This window comes from Panthera leo, chromosome B3 (genome assembly GCF_018350215.1).
Source record: "Panthera leo isolate Ple1 chromosome B3, P.leo_Ple1_pat1.1, whole genome shotgun sequence".
NCBI lineage: Eukaryota > Metazoa > Chordata > Mammalia > Carnivora > Felidae > Panthera > Panthera leo.
Genome location: NC_056684.1, coordinates 117,597,000 through 117,615,214, shown reverse-complemented (window position 1 = coordinate 117,615,214; position 18,215 = coordinate 117,597,000). Strand labels below are relative to the sequence as shown.

Sequence of the window (18,215 nt, the reverse complement as noted above, 5' to 3'; positions counted from 1 at the left end):
GATTTCGTTTTCTGTATATTAAATTGTACTGGCAGGAAACAAGATGTAACTAACACTCAAGGGAGTAACTGAAGAGTTTAATTGAAGTTCCTGGGCTAGCAACAGTGAGGTGCAGTTAGGAGGTCTGAAGAGACAAGTAGAAGCTGCTGGAACGTGCAGAGCTATGTTCTAACAGGGGCTGCAGCCTGGGGTGGAGGGACACAGCCAAGCCCCCCACAGCCTAGCAGGAGGGGAGCTGGGGAGCCTGCTGTTGTAGCCCATAGGGGGTCAGCTTCTTGAGGCACGCACCTCAAGCAGGCACAAAAAATGAAAGCTCTCTTGCAAAGCCATCGAAGCTGGTCTCTACTCCTCGTCTAAGATCTGAGTAGACGTTACTGCGCTGGCTCGTTGCTGTAGCGGCCAAGCATCATGATCTTCTAAACCGTTGACAGAGCAACACACTACGCATCGTTCTTTCTGGTTTATTGTTCGGTAGAAAGACAGGCTCTTGAAAACTTTGTATAAACAGCTCACAAACTGCCTCTCCTAGATTACAAAAAATGAAAACCAATTTTCTTTGAGATGAGGCCCATGAAGCTGCCATTCAAATCACCATAACAGGAATAGGAACTGTTGTACCTAACATGCTGGGAGGTGCCTCAACAAAGGCATGCATGCTAGGGTCTGTTTAAAACCTCTAGCATCTAGAAAGGTCCATTTTTCCTCCCAATGCCTATGAATGGTAATAAAAGGGGGATCCAAGATCTGCCACTGATGTTGAATGAGTCTGAGAAGGCTTTTTAATGACCACCCCCCCGCAATCCAGCCTTCAATCTTTCTCGAGAGACTCAGAGAAAGGACTCCCTGCTTCCCCTTCTCCCCAGCTTTCTCCAGTCCAGGCGCACACCTTTCTGGGACCCAAGCACTGACTACACTAACAGTCTCACCCAATCCCATTACCCTTCTTGAAAGGGCTTTTGGTGAAAGAAAACTTCAGTTACTGCCAATCTTCAGCCCTTAGCAGAGTTTTTGTTTGAAAAGGGCTGGGGCGGAGGAGAGGGGAGTGGGGCACAGGCTATTCTAAGGAATTCAACAGGAAACAAGTACCTTTTATGAAAAGGACTTCTGAGCTCTCTGAGCTCACAACTTAACTGGAATAACTTTACTGAAGTGTCTCCACTTAAAACATAGCACCTCTTCCCAGCAGCCGGATGGATGGGATCTGTGTACACAGAGCACCCATTTAAAATGCCCTCACTGGAAACAGGAATTGTGGCAGAGGCATGGCTGCTCCTCACTCCCGTAAGTCAAGTCCACATCCCTCTGGGTTGCACCCCGTGGAATCAGTTGTAGGAGAAACAGTAAAGGTCCTGCTGGACGGCCATGAGCAACCCTGGGGCTCCCCGGAAGCCCCCGAGCCGAGACGAGAAGGCCACACTGGGGATGTCAGACTTGGAGGTGGGGTGAGGGGAAGGTATGGTTCTCAGCAGGCAGGCATCATGGAAGCTCCAGATTCTCGTGTAGCAGTCCTGGCCCACTAAGAAAGAGGGAAGATACACAGCAGGTTAGTGAGAGGATGCACAGAAGAAAGTGTATACACGTGGACATGGCTTCTCGCAATTCCTAAGGCTAAAAAGGACTCCACGGGACCCAAAGCACAAATGCAAATGGAAACTATTTCTGTCGATAACGTGTACTTCTTGAAAATCAAAGTTCCAGGTCTTCCTGTGCTCTACAAGCACCACCAGTTGCAGGTATTCCAAGCGACCAAATGCGTTGGCCGGCGACGCCTCGGATGGTGCCCCAGGCATGTCGGCTAACAGGTGGGCGCTCTGCTTCTCTTGTCAAGGGCTGTTCAAGAGGGTGACTGCAACTGATTTCCTGTTTGTGAAATAGTGACCAGGAAGACCTCTTCACTTTAATACATCCCGGGGACAAACCAGGTGATGACGCTCCCCAGAGCTTTTTCTAGTTTAACGAAATTTTTTTAAACATTCAAAAAAAAAAAAACTTTTTTTAAAGTTTATTTTGAGAGGGCGTGAGTAGGGGAGGGGTGGAGAGAGAGGGGCAGAGAATCCCAAGCGGGCTCCTTGCCGGCAGCGTGGATGCGGGGCTCAAGCTCTTAAAACTGTGAGCTCGTGACCTGAGCCAAAACCAAGAATCGGATGCTCAACTGACTGAGCCACCCAGGTGCCCTGTGCTGTTTCTGGTTCGATGGCTCAGTGTGTCAGACCACGTAAGTCTTTAGGGCCCAGAGCTGTGAGGGATGTGGCACCTAACAACCACTGGCTGCGGCAGGCCAGACGCGGTCTACACTACTGGAGAGCTTCCGAGGAAAGGAGGGCAGACCTTAGGGCTTCCCGGATTTCACATCTGTGCCTGTGGTCGGCCGAGACCGTGCACTCCCTCGGCTGTGGATGGATTCAGGCCGCGCAGTTCACCGATTACTGCAGCTAGCCCACCTACCCAGGTCTGCCTCTCAACGGGGCTTCTCTCTTTTATATTATCCAGAACACAGAAGTTCTTCTTAGATGAAAACTTATGGAAACTAGGCCTAAGCGGGAAGCTAACTGCTGCTGGCGGTGAGAGTAGTAAATCAGCCTGAGAAAGTCCTAACCAAGTGACGCTTCTTGGGCGTGGGGAACAAGTACATTCTGTAGGCATATTTGCAAATGTGAGGACTTGTCAAGACCAAGAACGTATTCCTTCTGTCAAGGGCCTACTATTTAATTTGTCAAACCACTGAGCTTTCATGCTATCAGAACATTTTGTAGCCCAGAAACTCAAAACCTGTGATCAACCTGTAGCTCCTTTCAAAGCAGCGGCTAGACATTTCAGCTCCTGTTCTGCAGATCATGGATCCCCATGGACAGTGTTAAGGGGACCAGGAACCAGTGCTGTTACAATGACCTTAATTTCTTTTCTCAGCATCCTCTGCTAGAAAGTGAGCTCAAAGAACAGGGAGCCCAAGCTTTTCAACAGGATGGGCTAAGGGTCCCATTGAATGCTGACCAGGTGGACACCCAGGTCTCCCAAGCTGCTGTATTTTATTGCACCTAACCTGCCTGTTACTGAGGTGATGTTGTCCCATTAACATGGGGACAAAGGGCTGTCCAACTGGTGGATGTTTAACTGCTGCTTACTCATGTCCTACTCTACGTCCCATCTGGTCCCCCTGACCTCAGGAGTCCACAGTCCCAAGTATTCAGTTCAGATTTGGAGTAATTTCCCCCTCTGCCGTTTTATTTGACAGGACAGAATATCTCCCCCTCCCTAGGTACCTGCTACCACGATGCCTTCTTCCTCATGCACGTGCAGGGGCAGGTAGGCGTACTCGTTCACGTGACCTTCGTATTGCCTTATACACTTAGTGGTTCTCAGGTCCCACAGCTTGATCTGTGGAAAGCACAAGGGGCCATCAGAAAGAGTCTGGCAGGCACACTAGCGAACTAGGCGCGGAAGCCAGGGAGGACAAGGTGGCGTCCAAACACCTCTCCAGGTTAGGAAAATCTTAAGTTTCAAAAGCATCAAAACCAGTTTTGTGTCTGTCTAGATCGGGCTGGGCTCCCACCTCTGCACAGCCCACAACTGCCTTTCCCTTGCTACTGTCTTGCATGAGGGTCTCTTCTGAAGAGCCCTTCATCTGGCAGAACTCTGGGCCAGTGGCTGCAGTGGCCCGAAAGAGTCAGTGCTACCCTACCGTTCCCGCCATGTCAGATGCCATCAGGTTTTGCTCTTCTTGGAGGATCTGCACAGAAGTCACTGCTGAGTCGTGGAACAGGCGGGTGGCCTTCCAGCCCTTGCCCTGATTTCGACAACGCAGATCAATGGCAAAGATCTCCCCAGAACGACAGCCATTAAACAGCAAAGGAGCCTATGGAAAAAGGCACTGGTTGGTACCTCCTCCTCTAAGGCTGGGAGGGGTGTGCCTTCCAGAACAGAAGGCCTGTCTCGCACCCCTCTCCCAGCCCCTGGATCAGAGGTGTGGGTTGATGGCTTGGTGGGGATTTGAGCCTCAGGGTAGCTGGAGGAGTTCCTTAGGAAAGGGTAAGAGAACTGGACCCCACGTGTCTTCCAGTGTCCTCCCCACTGGCTGCACTGGACCCTTAGGCCTCATTCTGTGAAGCCCATGTGATGGTGCCTTATCTCCACCAAGGAAGGTCCTTTGTGAGAAGCGAGGGTGGGAGTATGGAGTAGGAGAGATGAGACATCCAGGGAAGTCATGGAGTCCCAAACAGAGGGCAGAAGGCTGCAGAAACATGAAACATGCAGAAACACTTCTGTGCTTCCAGAAGACGGCAGGTTGGCAGTCTGCACACTCCTCCAGGCTTTTAAACAAAGATGGCATTTTTTAACGGGGGAAGTCTCTGAAAAGTAGGAATGACTAGAATTTTGTTAAAATTTAAAATATGTAAATTGAAAGCTAGGTATGAGGCTATTTAGTGTTATGAATTGAGACTTTATTTATATGTCAAAAAAATTACTTGTCCTGATGGCTAATCCCAGTACTTAAGAAGTACTAACAATTCATTTAAATAGGAAGTTGTTTAAAGCCAGTTTAGGCAGCTTCCTGTCGTTGGTCCCGTCCCTGTGCTTTAATAAAATCACCTTTTTGCACTTAAAAAAAAAAACCAAAAACCAAAAAAAAACCCAAAAACCCAAAACCCAAACAAAACCAAAACCAAAAGCCAGTTTAGCCAGGCCTTTCTGAATCAGCCAACTTTCCTCCAGTGCACATACAATCACCAAGTAAACCATTAATCCTCTCTGATGTCCTTTTTTCCCCTGAAAGAGAGGGACAACCAGATACCACACAGGAATCATTTTCAGTCCAGCACAATTTCCAATCTTGGGAAACTTTATAGTGCCCCCTTCCCAATCCAACCAACCATGAGAGCAAACTGCTGGGCCAAGACATCGCTGCTGGTCCCAAATGACTGCCGGTGTCCTGTCACCACGTTGGTCACTAGGACTCGCCGAGACAAGCCTGACAAATAGGGATGGGGCAGAGAGACGAGGATCACTCACAGCCTGGACAGGGAGTTTGAAGTCTGAAATTCTTTACGCTGGGAACCTGTGGAGTCAGTCATGGCTCACCTGTACTGAAGCAGTTATTTGCCTGGATGTTCAGGGACCATGCACAGGACCAGGCCCCAGGGATCCGGAAACTGCAGAGCATGCCGGGCCGTTCTCCTGTTGATGGGAACAGTGACTATAAAGGGTCGCTGCCCTGGAGGGACGAAGATCTCCTCTCTATGCTGCCAGGCCAGTGACCACTAGTTCTGGGAAACCTCCAGGAATGACTGCTCAGAAGGATCTATATCTTGGCCCCATTCTGGGTTTTGTGGTAGCAAAAAAAGAGACACTCCACTGGGGTACCTGGCTCAAAAGTGGTCATTCTGATAATGAGCACATCTTTCCCGACTTCCCAGTAGTAGCATTAGAACTACTAACTGCCATCAGAAAAGCAGTGTAGTGTTTTTACAAGAGGGTTTCAATCCCACATCACACTATTAGATGTGTGATCTCAAGGAAAACATTTGTAAAATAAGCTTTTAAAGTGATAACAAAATTGATAACAAATTCCAAGTATATAGTTCAATGAGTTAGCACAAAGTAAGTATAGCTATACCATCATCTAGGTTAAAAAGCAAAATATTCCAGTACCCTTGATAACCTTCCCAATTACCATCTCCCTACTCTTCCTTAAAGAGAATCACTCTCCTGACTTATGACACCATAGATTAGTTTTGTAAGGCAAATTCTGAACCTCTCTTTGCCTCACTTTCCTCATCTATAAAACAGGATAACACATGCTCCTGCCACGCAAGCTTGCTGTACAATGAAACGGCAGGCAGCGGGCTAAGTGTGCCTCATACCCTCCACGTAACCTGCTGCGGTAGGTGTTCTCTTCACGGGGTTAAGCAATCTGTTCAAGTTGGTAAGGGGCAGAGCCGGGACCCACGCCAGGTCTACCCGAAGCCCTGCACTCTTAGAGGTCTGACCCTCGTCTAACTGATCCTAATTCTCTGAAAGACTGAAAACTTAATATCCAGAATGCTGCCAGGAAGGAGAAGTCCAACTGCCTTCAGGCACACAGAATGCCAACATCCCCAGCAGCACCTGCCATGCTTTTCTGCATGGTCCGTGCAGGAAGCCCAAATCAATACTCTGATCTCTTGCACTCATTACATACTCTTCCTAACTGTTCTGGCTGAGGGGACCCCAACGAAGGGGTCAATGGAGGGGTGTGTAAAGATGCACCTGCTTCTAGTACCAATCCTGGGTCCAGTTTACAGAATCCTACTGTGCTTCTATAGGCTGTCCCCACCCACTCTGCGGTCCCCACCCCTCCTGTCCCAACCTTCACCACGGAGTCTACACCGTTCTTGTGACTGCAGCTCCTAGGAGGCAGGGACCAAGACCTCCTTCAGAGCACCTCCTTATCCAAAGGAAAAGGCCCCGGTACCTGGGTGACTACTGACAAACAGCGATGCTGGGAGCAGGGTGGCACAGCCTGGAGTCTCTGCGATTCCCATGAGGCACAGCCTAGAAAGCTGTTAAGGGCAGTCAAGTACAAGGCTCTCCTCTGGGAAGAGAATGGGCATTAGTACCCTTCAAGAAACTGTAACGCCGTGAGCCAGATTTAACACGCTTACATTTTCTAGATTTAGTTTCAGATTTTTTTTTCTTTAAACTTTTTTTTGAAGTTTGTTTACTTGAGAGAGAGAGAGAGAGAAAGAAAAAGAGCAGGAAGAGAGAGGGAGACACAGAATCCGAAGCAGGTTCCAGGCCTGAGCTGTCAGCAGAGCCTGACACAGGGCTTGAACTCACAAACTGTGAGACTGTGACCTGAGCCGAAGTGGGACACCTAACCAACCGAGCCACCCAGGCACCCCAGTTTCCGATGTTTTAAAAGGAAAAATATGTCACAGTTAAAAGACTCTCTGACCCCTCCCCAGTCCAACGCTTCCCCTACCCAGAATCCCATTCTAAAATTGGTCTGAGGTCTGGGCCATGCTCTATTTCCTTAGAGTATCTTCTACAGCTTTTCCATCTTGCTGTCTTCTAGATTCATCTGTATTGAAGCTTGTAGCTCCTGTTCCTTCACTTTCACTGTGGATGAATATACAATTCATCTGCTGATGGGTACTTAACTTGTTCTGTTTTTTTTTTTTTTTTTTCTCTGCTGCTGGAATGAGCATCCCCTCCAGTGTTCCTGTGTCCTACTCCATATGTGGGAGGCTGCTTTAAAGCAGTGTTTTCTTGAACCCACTCTAGGAGTTTGATTTTACGCTACCACGCACTGCATTCACGCAAATAACTGAAACAGAAGTTTTAGAAAATATTTACTCTTACTAAATATGGAACCGATTATTTTCTAGTCTGTTTCATTAAAAAAAAAAAAAAAAAAAAAAAAAAAAAAAAAAAAAGTGCTGCTCACGAACGGATCTAATGGCCCACCGGCAGAGGTCACGACTTGCAGTTTGCAAACAGGCTCTAGTGTCTAAACCCAGTGTGGAACTGTGGGGTCACAAGGGGTTGCAACTTAAAGGGGTCTTATCAATTTACTTACACCAGCAGTTTCCCCCATCTGCCGAACCGGGCACTATCAGACTTTTAAAACTTTTGCTCATCTGAACGGGTATAAAGTGACATCTCATTTTAACTTGAGTTTCCTGGGCTACAACTGGATGTGCTGATCCATCAGATCACAGCCATTTGGGTCTCCTTTCCTTTGAACTGCCTCCGCATGTCTACCGGGCCATCTGTCTTCCGACTGCTCTGGCTCCTCTCCCTTCACAGGCAGAATTTTCTCGACAGGAGTCTGTGTTTCTCTACCTCCTTGCCCTCCTGTCACTCTTCAGCTCACTGAAACCCAGGTCTGACACTCCTCTTCCAATCAGGTGTTCTCCCCAAGGTCTCCAGCGAACTGTTTCTCACTCTCATCAACACTTTCCAGTCTTGCCTGTGGCCACACGACACTTTCCAACCACACGCTCCTTCGTGGCCTCCACAACCGCCCTCTTGGAGTTCCCTCCTCAGACCTTCTCTTCCACCTCCATTCCCTGGCCTAGATCCTAAGCCTCTTGGACGCATGCCTCTCCTCCACTCCTGCTCATCCATCACACCCTCTCCCCTGCCCTCGGTCTTGCAGCAGCTCTCTGCCTGAGGTCTCACCATTGCCAGTCTCTTGCCCACACTGCTTCGTAAGAAATACCTCCATGGCCACAATCTTCTAGAACATTCCAGCAGCCAAGGCCCCACCTTGCCAGAGACATCAGACATCAGACCACTTACTGCTATGCAATGTGCAAGCTCCCTCCTGCTTCTTCCTTCTGCTGTGAGCTCTGTCCCCTCCTTTCTGTGTGGGATCACCTCCAGGAAGGCCACCCTAATCCCTTTCTCCCGCTTGCATCCAATTGCCCCACAGACTCACTATACAGACTGAGCACCTGCTGCGCTGCCATTTCTAGCACCTTGCACAGGGATCGCATATAAACTCAACAGATTTTGGAGGAATGAACACATACCTCAGTGAAAAATGTAAATACCTGCAAAGCAATCAAGCAACATTACTGATTGTCTGAATGTGTGATGTGTACACATCACACTGCCTTGGGTGGTAAGCCTCATGTTAAATATAGCAGTATGGAGAGTGCTGAAGCCATAAATAATAACACTGGAGCTGGGCAGCCCAGTGTTCTTTAGCCCTTCCTAAAGAAACCTCTTTTCCTTCTGGGTTTGGAGGGTGAGGATGCGGGGAGGGAGTCCCTGCCCAGATGCACTTTCAGTTACTAGGACTAAGACCCAGGTTACCCTTAAACCCTATAGGATACTAACGGGGTCAGTATTAGATTTAACCCTTTAATAGGCCACGGGTTATTGAAAAGCCCAGTTAAGTACAACTTCGATCGAACCTCCCACCGTTCTTTGGGGGGAAAATGCAGAGGACAGGTCTAAATGAGTTCCAGGACCCTCCGCAGAAGCAGCGGGTGCACAGAAGCCTGAAGATTACCTGAAATGATCACCAGAGGGCAAGTAGCTGATGAAGCTACCACAGACCGTATTTTTAAAACCAATTATATGGATTTTTATCCTCTCCTTAGCCTAAGGAGAGAAACATGGGAAAATGTTATCCTGTTTTAAGATCAGAAATGAGAGCAAGGTTGTTTTCTCTCCTTTAAGACTTGGTCTCTTCTGTCCTCTTGTAAGATCACAGTAACAGGTGGCCTTATCCTTCCACAGAATCCCACCAAATGAAAGCCACATAGAATTTTCGATTTACAGAACACACACAATTTTGTGTGTCTTATATAAAATGTATAACCAGAATCTCTAATGTTTTTAAAATAGAGTGTTTTAAAATAAAATAAAATGTTTTAAAAACAGAGTGCCGTGGGGATGCCTAGGTGGCTCGGTCAGTTAAGCATCTCACTCTTGATTTCAGCTCAGGTCATGATCTCACGGTCTGTGAGTTTGAGCCCTGCGTGTGGCTCTGCACTAACAGCACAGAGCCTACTTGGGATTCTCTCTCTCTCTGTCCCTTCCCCACTCATGCTCTCTCTCAAAATAAATAAAAATAAAAAAAGAGAGACAGAGTGCCATAGAACAAACTAAAAAACCCCAACAGGTTCCAATTTTTTGAAACCATTATTTGTTGAGGACCCATGATGTGACAAGCACTGTGCTAAGTGCATTCATAGATATTAACTAATATTAGCCTCGTGACAACTCACGAAATAGGTGTTAGGTACAATGAGTGGTCACATAGTTTCAAGAACTCATTTATTATGGAAATGAACCAAGGACAAGACATATGAATGTGTGGCTTTGGCTCAAACAATATTACTCTCAGAAGCACGAGACAGACAGGTGTCTTGTGCGTCAAGAGCCCTCAGGGACTCCAGGGGAAGGGTCTAGCTAGCCTGAAACTACGCTCCAGTGCTCCTAGTAGAAGAACCCTGATCGCTCTCTGAGAGGGAAGAGGCTACAAGAAGAGGGCTCTAAAGAAGGCCATGTCTGGCAGGGACCCCAGGCACAGAGCCCACACACTCATGTCCAATGCCAAAGGAATCCCTTTTACTGATGTACGCCCTCAGCCTTCCCCCGCAAGGGGTCCAGCCCACCCTCAAACCACTGCAGCTCTGAGTTCCTCCTCCTTCACCTCAGGAGGATGTGGGGTTTCTGCCTAAGGCTTTACTATTCTTTTACAGATCTTTTTTTTTTTTTAATGTTTATTTATTTTTAAAGGAGAGATAGACAGAGTGTGAACAGGGGAGGGGCAGAGAGAGAGGGAGACACAGAATCCGAAGCAGGCTCCAGGTTCCGAGCTGTCAGCACAGAGCCCGATGTGGGGCTCGAACTCACGAACCACGAGATCATGACCTGGGCTGAAGTCAGACGCTCAACTGACTGAGCCACTCAGGCGCCCCAGTTCTTTTACAGATCTTAACAGTGATGGCACATAGTGACATCAATGTCACCCTGGGACCTCGACTACTTCTCTGTGCTCCATGGGAATCTTTGTTCTCTACCTAGCGGCAATGCTCCTTCCTAAAGGGTGAGATGTGCACACAAAATGGTGCAGACCTCTCTGGCCCCTAGGACGCCACCTCACAAACCCCACAGACACTCAGCTCCTCATCAGGGCCTGGCCTGCCCACCAAACCTCTTCGTCTGCCAAAAGATACAGAATGTGGGAATCCAAGTGATTCAGCGAGGCCCAGCACACAGAGTTCACCTGGTGAGGAAACACACAGCAAGACAGAAAGACTGGTTTGACTGCCAACTCATGGAGAGAAATAGAATGCTTGCCTATGGAATAACTAGTAGGGATACAGACATGGGGCTTCTTTCTTCAGGTCTCACTCCTTTTAAAGACGCTGGAACAAGCGTCAGAACAGGGAAGTTCCCTGCTCCACCATGTAGCACCTTGAGAGGAACAGGGAGGAAGTAATCCCCAGGCTTTGGTCCTTTGTCATCAGTATGGACCTCACAGTGAGACATCTAGTAACTTTCTGATTTGGGGACGGGTTCTCGGCAACAGAAGGGGACAAAACCCAACTCTGAAAGGCATACTGTATTTCATTTCATTCAGAAACCATTTTCAACCTGTATCCATCTTGTGGCTCATGTCCCAAATGAATAGAATGTCACACAGCTTTTTACACATGCAGCCATCACCCAAGTGCAATTTAAAGGTTGCTCCCTAGACGGCAAGCTGTGCTGTATTATATTTATGTAACCTCTCATCTTTATGTATATTCTATTTATGTAACCTCTTTTTATTTATGTAACTTCTGGGTAGGCCACAGACTGGCTGAGTGACTGATGCACTGGAGGACTATCCACAAAGACTACAACAGCCCACTGCCCAGGAACTCGGTGCCTGGCATAGGCTCCTTCGGGTCACCTCGATCCTCTGGAGGGAAGGTCTGTATAAGCAGTTAAAGAAGCCTCTCAAGCCTAAAGAAGCCCAACTATTGCTTCTCCCAACTATTGACAGTTGCCTTCTCCCAACTATTGACAGTTATTTCTCTTCTAAGATAAGAAACTCCTGAGGCCCTTTTCTTCCCTTATAGGTTATCAAGATCTAAAACTCCATTTTCTCTTGGTAGAATGAGGTACCCAAGGTTCTCTCCTCTACTCTAAATTGGGCCAATTACTGCAGGCCCCCTGCATCCAAGGCAAAGGGGGTCGCGAGGCTAATGGGAAAGGCAATGTACCTTCCGGTTGGTGAAGTAGAGGTTTTCGTGCATATGCACCTTGAGCGAGGGGGTCTTCAGACCACGCAGGCTGATGATGCCATACTTGGAGCCTCCGACTTTGACATCATTCACCGTGAAGAGCCGGTCACTGTTGGTATCGGCCTGGAGGGGAAAGGAGACCATAGGTGACCTCCCAGGCTGAGCCAGGTGAGCTGCCTAAGACCACCTGCCATCTGTCTTAGATCCCATGCTCTGAGCATTTTCACTTGGTGAGTGCTCCCACCCATGAGGGAGCATGGAGGTAACCTGACTTGCACCTACTCAGTCCAGCTGTCACTGGGCAAAGCTAACAGGCATCTGATCTCGTAGTCCAAGAGTGGGGGTGAAGGCGATGAGGGGGAACTGTCAAGAGGCATGAGGTCTGCACAGTGACTCCACTCACAACTCGGTTTGGCAGAGTCCCTACATCCATCTGGAAGAGCCACATGGTGACACGCAGCCATCATGAAAGCCATACAACGATGTGGAAAATGCTAGTTATAACTGTGAAGGGGTAAAAGGAGGAAACAAAACTGGATTCCCATTACATGGGCACTTTTCCCCTCAATGAGATACAAAAAACAAAAAACAAAAACCCACTGCATTGTAGGAAAAAATTACAATAGAAAATACTACAGGGGCGCCCAGGTGGCTCGGTCGGTTAAGTGTACAACTTTGGCTCAGGTCATGATCCCACAGTTCTGAGCTTGAGCCCCACGTTGGGCTCTGTGCTGACAGCTCGGGGCCTGGAGCCTGCTTTGGATTCTGTGTCTCTCTCTCTGCTCCTCCCCGCCTTGCACTCCGTTGCTCTCTCAAAAACAAGTAAATGTTAAAAAAAAATTAAAGGGGCCAGGCCTGGGTGGCTCAGTTGGTTAAGCGTCCAACTTTAGCTCAGTTAATGATCTCACAGTTTGTGGGTTCGAGCCCCGCATCGGGCTCTGTACCAACAACTCAGAGCCAAGAGGTTGCTTCAGATTCTGTGTCTCCCTCTCTCTTTGCCACTCCCCTGCTTGTACTCTCTCTCTCTCTCTCAAAAAGAAGTAAACATAAAAAAAAATTTTTTAGGGGCACCTGGGTGGCTCAGTCGGTTAAGCGTCTGACTTTGGCTCAGGTCATGATCTCGCGGTTTGTGAGTTTGAGCCCTGCGTTGGGCTCTGGGCTGACAGCTCGGAGCCTGGAGCCTGCTTCCGATTCTGTGTCTCCCTCTGTCTCTGCCCCTCCCCTGCTCACGCTCTGTCTCCCTATCAAAAATAAACATTAAAACAAATTAAAAAAATTTTTATAATGTAGTTAATAACTATTTCAAACCAAAACCCTACATATTTAAGTGTTTTATGTATACTTATAAATACAACATACACACATACATGGGTTTGGATGTTGGTGAAACTGTATTCACTTTGCAAATTTACTTGGAAAGCACAGTTTCCTGAAGAATCATGACAGAGACTGGAATCAGATCTGAAAAGCTGATCTCTGGGTGGCAAAGCTCCCTTCCCAATACTCTGGTCACACAGCCAGCCAGTCACGTCTAACCCTGGGTGACTGGGAAGATCTGGGCACTAGTGCCAGCCTTGTGTGAGATGAAGTAGGAGGACCAGGGGCTCAGGCCATACTCAACAGCACAGGCATCACCACCCAGTTTTATGGAAGAACCCCAGGGAAGGAGCTCCTGAGGGGAAAGTACTGCAAGAAAGTTTTCCAGCGATTCAGGTCAAACTGTGCCCCCAAACACACAGGAGAGTAAAGCCAGGAGAGAACACAAGTCCTGGAATACCCCTTGCAGAAGGGCTCTCCTGTTGAGGTCTCCTGGGGCAAGACCTCAAGGGTGGGCACTGTCGCTTCAGATTCCAGTCCTTTCAGCAGACCACCAGGCTGAGGTTCTCCATTTTGTGTCCTTCTCGAATTCTCAGCTGTCTCCTGGCCTCCAGGAAGGACAGGGCTTACAGGACAGGCCATGATCTTCTGTGGCCTCAAGCTTCTGGTCTAACTCAGTGGTGTATCGCCTTCTGTTTGCAGTGGACTCTCGGTCCTCTGCCAACATTTCCCTGAACCCTAGGTTCCAGCAATCTCTGGCCTTAACCTTGGCTTCCAGCCCAGGTCTAACCTAAAGCAGAGAAGATGCTCTGCTCCCTGTAAAGGACGTGACAGAGCTGTGCTGGACGTGCAGGCCCAGGAGCACAGACCCTATAGGACCCTGCCACTGAGGTCAGAGCCAGCAAGCAAGGGAATAACACATAGTCGCTACTAAAGGATACTGGTGCTTCAGGTCTGACCACCAGATTATGCCCAGTATAGAAAGGATTAGAAGCCCCTGGTCCACTGTGTACCTTTTCAATTTGCAGACAACACACCAAAGGGAAAATTACGTTGTGACAGTTCTCAATGTGGGGTGGGCTGAGGCTCTCAGATTAGATGACAAGAGCTGTAGTGGGGGTGACGATGATCGGCACAGCCTGCCCTGCCAGCTCAGCGCCTGCCAGCAGGTAGCCAGTAGGCACTGGTTAGTACCATAAAACCAAGAGGACACCACTTGCTTTTGTGGCACTGGCTTCCGCACGGCTAGCCCCAATGAAAGCCAATGTTAAGCCATGCAGTGTCCGGGGACAGCAGCTATACCTCTGGCACCCGCAGGGCGCTCCCTCCCACTCACCAGTATGAGGTTAAATCGGTCGCTTGCCAAAGCGGAGGGATCCGAGCTCTGAATCTGGACCTTTTTCCTCTGCATGCAGCTCACTCGCAGCTCATGAGCTAAACTGCAGAGGGAAAGAGGGACGGGGAGGGCATGGATGTCGTAACAAGACACCCGTGAAGCAGACTCAGAGCCTCTACCCTGGCCCACACCCTGGAGACCGCCTCCCCTAGTCAGCCACTTCTCCTCCGAAGTAATTGTCAGCAATGGAGTTGAGTAGGGTCCTAAATAACCTCAATTGTAGAACTCTTAGGAAAACTAAGGCCGAGAAATGGGTGGCCCGTTCACAGGGTCAAAGGAAGATGAACTAGACCAATCTGTCTTTGGATCATCTCGTACAACTCTTTCTTGGATCATCTAGTACAACTCTTTCTTGAGACAAAAAGAATTTGCCTGAAAAATGCAAGAAACAGCAGGCCAAAGAGCACCCAGCTAGCAAGAACCAGGTATGGACCCCCTTCTCTCTCCACATCATGGCCGCAACCCCACTAAGAACAAAGCATGTTTTAGGGTGAACAGAGGTATTTCTACCTAGACCTTTAATTCCTTTCCCTCTCAGGAGGGAAATTTGGAGAGGCATACCCGACCCGACTTGGCAGATACCTCCTGCATGGCTGGCCTTCCCTGAAGGGGGCCTTGTTCCACGGTAAGTGCTATAAGGCACTCAAACTCAAGCTGTTTCTTCATAACATGAGTTCCGTGCACAGCAGGGAGACAGCAGAATGTAGGGGTTAGGAGCTCAGATGTTGGGAGTCAGACAATTCCACCCTTTCTAGCTTTACCTTGAGCCAGTCAATCAACTCTAAGCCTCAGTCTCTTCTGGAAACTGGGGGAAATATCAACCTAGCTCACAGAGTTTTGGTTAGAATTATATCAGACATTACAAGTGTATAAAGTTTAGAACACATACATCTGTTTAATGCTCTATTTTGGGTGACAACTTGCTGGAAGAGGAGAAGGGAGCAGAAATCTCATGGGAATGAAGCTATAGGGCCTCCTATTACACTAAAAATGATTTCAAGTAACACAGAGGAAACATCTTGAGAAATTTCTGCTCAGTTTCTCTGCCTAGATCCCCTCTCTCTCTTTGGCTTCCTACATGAGCCACTTCCCTTGCTCTACAGAGAGAATGCCTCACTCAGGGCTGGTTTTAGCAGCAGAAGGCAGGCTGTGAGCTGAGCCCCCCTCTCCCAACTGTGAAGACTCCTTACAGAGTGGTTATGTACTCCATCCTGACTGACTTCTTGGACCATGGAAATAAGAAATAGGAAAAGAATATTCACGAAGGAAACTTAACAACGAGGCATTGTCTTACCGGCAATAACTGGTGGCATTGAGAAAACCCAGCTTGTTTTTTTGGAGCAATGAAGATGCATTAAAGCCCATCCTGGCTATTTTCTAAATTAAAAGAGAAGAGAAGAGTAATGAAGTTTTATGTTATGGGATAATGGAGAATGTTTTCAGTTCCACAGGATGTAATGAAAAAGCAAGCGTACTAAGTTGGCAGAAACTATATGCATAAAGTTCTAATGGTCTCCTCTTCTTGGCAAGAGGAAAAGTCCATCACAAGAAAGAACGTGTGAGCTAGGAATTTGGTTTGGTGCCCACGTCCAGACTCCCCATCAATTTATGCCTGGGGAGATGAAGCCACCCCACTAGTGAACACAAGAATGGCACTGGTCACTCACGTCTGCTTTCTGTTCGACTACTAGTGACCCGGGGGCCCCCATAAACCACTGAAATGTGCTGGGATGTAATCCCCAGAAGGGATGCAGGAACTCCTCATATCCAAACCATATCCCTCGGTTTTCTATTTAAAATATACAAGTACTGAAACCATTTCATGCCACTTCCCAAGATTCTTCTGAGAAAGGACAAGATGTGAGAATCACTGATGAAACTTTGCAGATAAGAAAAGGGGGGTGGGAGATTTCTTGCCTTCTTACTCGCTTCATCAGATTACTATGGTGGAAGGTTGATGTCACATTCCCTGAAGTGCACCATGCTAAGTGTTACAGAGGCAGCTGCTCGGTACCTCCTATCAGCAGTGGATGGATGTGGCCATCACGAGTGTGGAGCCCACCTTTTTCTGCTTGTCTTCTTCCTCCAGCAGCTGCAGCCTTTTGCTTTCCATCTCCTTGTGCCGGATGCTCTCCTTTGTGAGGGGGTTGCAATTGTTATGTCCAGGGAGCAAGCGGAAGTAGCGCTTCTTTTCCGGGTCAAAGTAATACCCTGGAAGATCTTTAGTCAAAAAGAAATGAAATCCACTTAGACACTGCACTGACCTACCTATGAAGGAACCCAGTGATCTGTCCACACCACCCCTTACAGATGCCTGTCTTTTCTGAGGGGCAGGAGGTGGGCTAACATTGTCACTCCCCGTCCGATGCCCATTTCGGTCCTGCACTGGCGGAGCCATTTGCCTCAGAATCCCCATTCCTGACACAGTCAGGATGTTTAGTCAGTGTTTTAATTTGCTCCAGAATTTCCTCCAAGCCGGGAACGGGTGTTGTTGACACACATGGAGTTCACCCACATGCAAGTGCAGACACACATGGCTAAGAAGGGCAGCCAAAACAGAACCAGATGATGAGGCAGGATGAGGTTTCATCTTTTCTACGGGCAGGGACACAGGAGGTCTACCATCCAGCAGACGCCTCACCTGGCGCGGAAGAACTCCCAGCTGTGCCAGATGAGGTCGATGGGGCCTCGTCATCATCGGCACGGCCAGAATCCTGTGGGCTTTGCTGTGCCACTGTGTTACACCTGTTGACACACAGTCACAATAACTTGCAGTGAGGAGCTTGAGTCCCAGTCATTCTCTGACTGTGGGATCCTGCTGGGGTCAGTCAAGGCAGTTCCATGGCCTTCATTTCAACCCTCTGATTCTTCTGATTGCCTGGGGAGCTCTGACCTCTCTTTTCCTGGAAAGCAGTGTTACCTACTACAAATATACAGAAGTCAGGGCAAGGTTTTGGTTCCTCATCCTTAACAGGACACAGGTCACAGTAATTCCCTTTCCTTGTCTCCTCATGTGAGCATTTTGTGAGATCTTTTCAAAATTTCCAAATGAAAAGGGGAACAGAAATCTTTGCCAATGAGAGTGTCACCAGCTGGGCTCATCTGTCAGCTCAACAGCAGTTACAAGGCCAGGTGCATTTCATTCTTTATTGGATTCGGCAGTACAAAGGGTTTAAATTTTACCTGGCTACACAAGCTTACAGATGGAGAAACCGGGGTTCAGGGCACAGAGGTGATTTGCTCAGTTAATACTGGGATAGAGCCATGGTTTAAACACCTGATTTGCAAAACTACAAGCAGCTTCTGTGGCAATTACAGGCTGAAGGATATAACGATACAGCAAAACACCTAATTTTAGAATCCTGACAAAATCCACTTTACAATCAAGAACTTCCTGCCTATCCCTCAAAGGAATACAAACTGAATCACTAGGCTGAAGGAATGAAAGAACTTTCTCTTCTGTCTGTGAATTCTAACTATGCCATTTCAGAGAAAATCATTTGCTCTCCCTTTTTATGGCCTGGACCTTTCTGAGGCAGCTCATCTGGCTGCCGCAAGAGAAGGATTAAGCATCAAGAGAAGGATTAAGCATCATGACAAACGTCTGCATTTCTAGTCCAAGGAATGCTGTTCCATTCTGTCTATGGAGCCCAAAAGGTGGCTGCCTGGCGTGTTTCCACAGTACCTGCCAGGAAGAGTAGTGCTCTTTTTGCACAGATCACATTTCGCTGCACATTGGACTCTTGTGCGAAGGCCCGGGGCCCCCAAAATAT

At 48.1% G+C, this 18,215-nt stretch overlaps 1 protein-coding gene across 9 annotated transcripts in view; it reads right to left on the bottom strand.

Moving 5' to 3' along the window:
• Positions 1-445: 445 nt before the first annotated feature.
• DCAF4 (DDB1 and CUL4 associated factor 4) overlaps positions 446-18,215 on the bottom strand; it is a 32,079-nt gene continuing 14,309 nt past the window's right edge. For 7 of the 9 annotated variants that reach the window (XM_042943688.1, XM_042943690.1, XM_042943687.1 and 4 more), the window contains 12 exons: positions 17,084-17,187; positions 16,505-16,662; positions 15,737-15,819; positions 14,383-14,485; positions 11,709-11,852; positions 10,674-10,723; positions 6,449-6,528; positions 5,077-5,172; positions 4,869-4,966; positions 3,680-3,853; positions 3,261-3,375; positions 446-1,516 (listed from right to left, as the gene is read on the bottom strand). In XM_042943688.1, the coding sequence (XP_042799622.1) occupies positions 1,323-1,516; positions 3,261-3,375; positions 3,680-3,853; positions 4,869-4,966; positions 5,077-5,172; positions 6,449-6,528; positions 10,674-10,723; positions 11,709-11,852; positions 14,383-14,485; positions 15,737-15,819; positions 16,505-16,662; positions 17,084-17,187 (1,399 nt within the window). In that variant the 3' untranslated portion in view covers positions 446-1,322. The remainder of the gene's footprint in view (positions 1,517-3,260; positions 3,376-3,679; positions 3,854-4,868; positions 4,967-5,076; positions 5,173-6,448; positions 6,529-10,673; positions 10,724-11,708; positions 11,853-14,382; positions 14,486-15,736; positions 15,820-16,504; positions 16,663-17,083; positions 17,188-18,215) is intronic. The other 2 variants (XR_006203941.1, XM_042943692.1) reach the window with 2 other exon arrangements.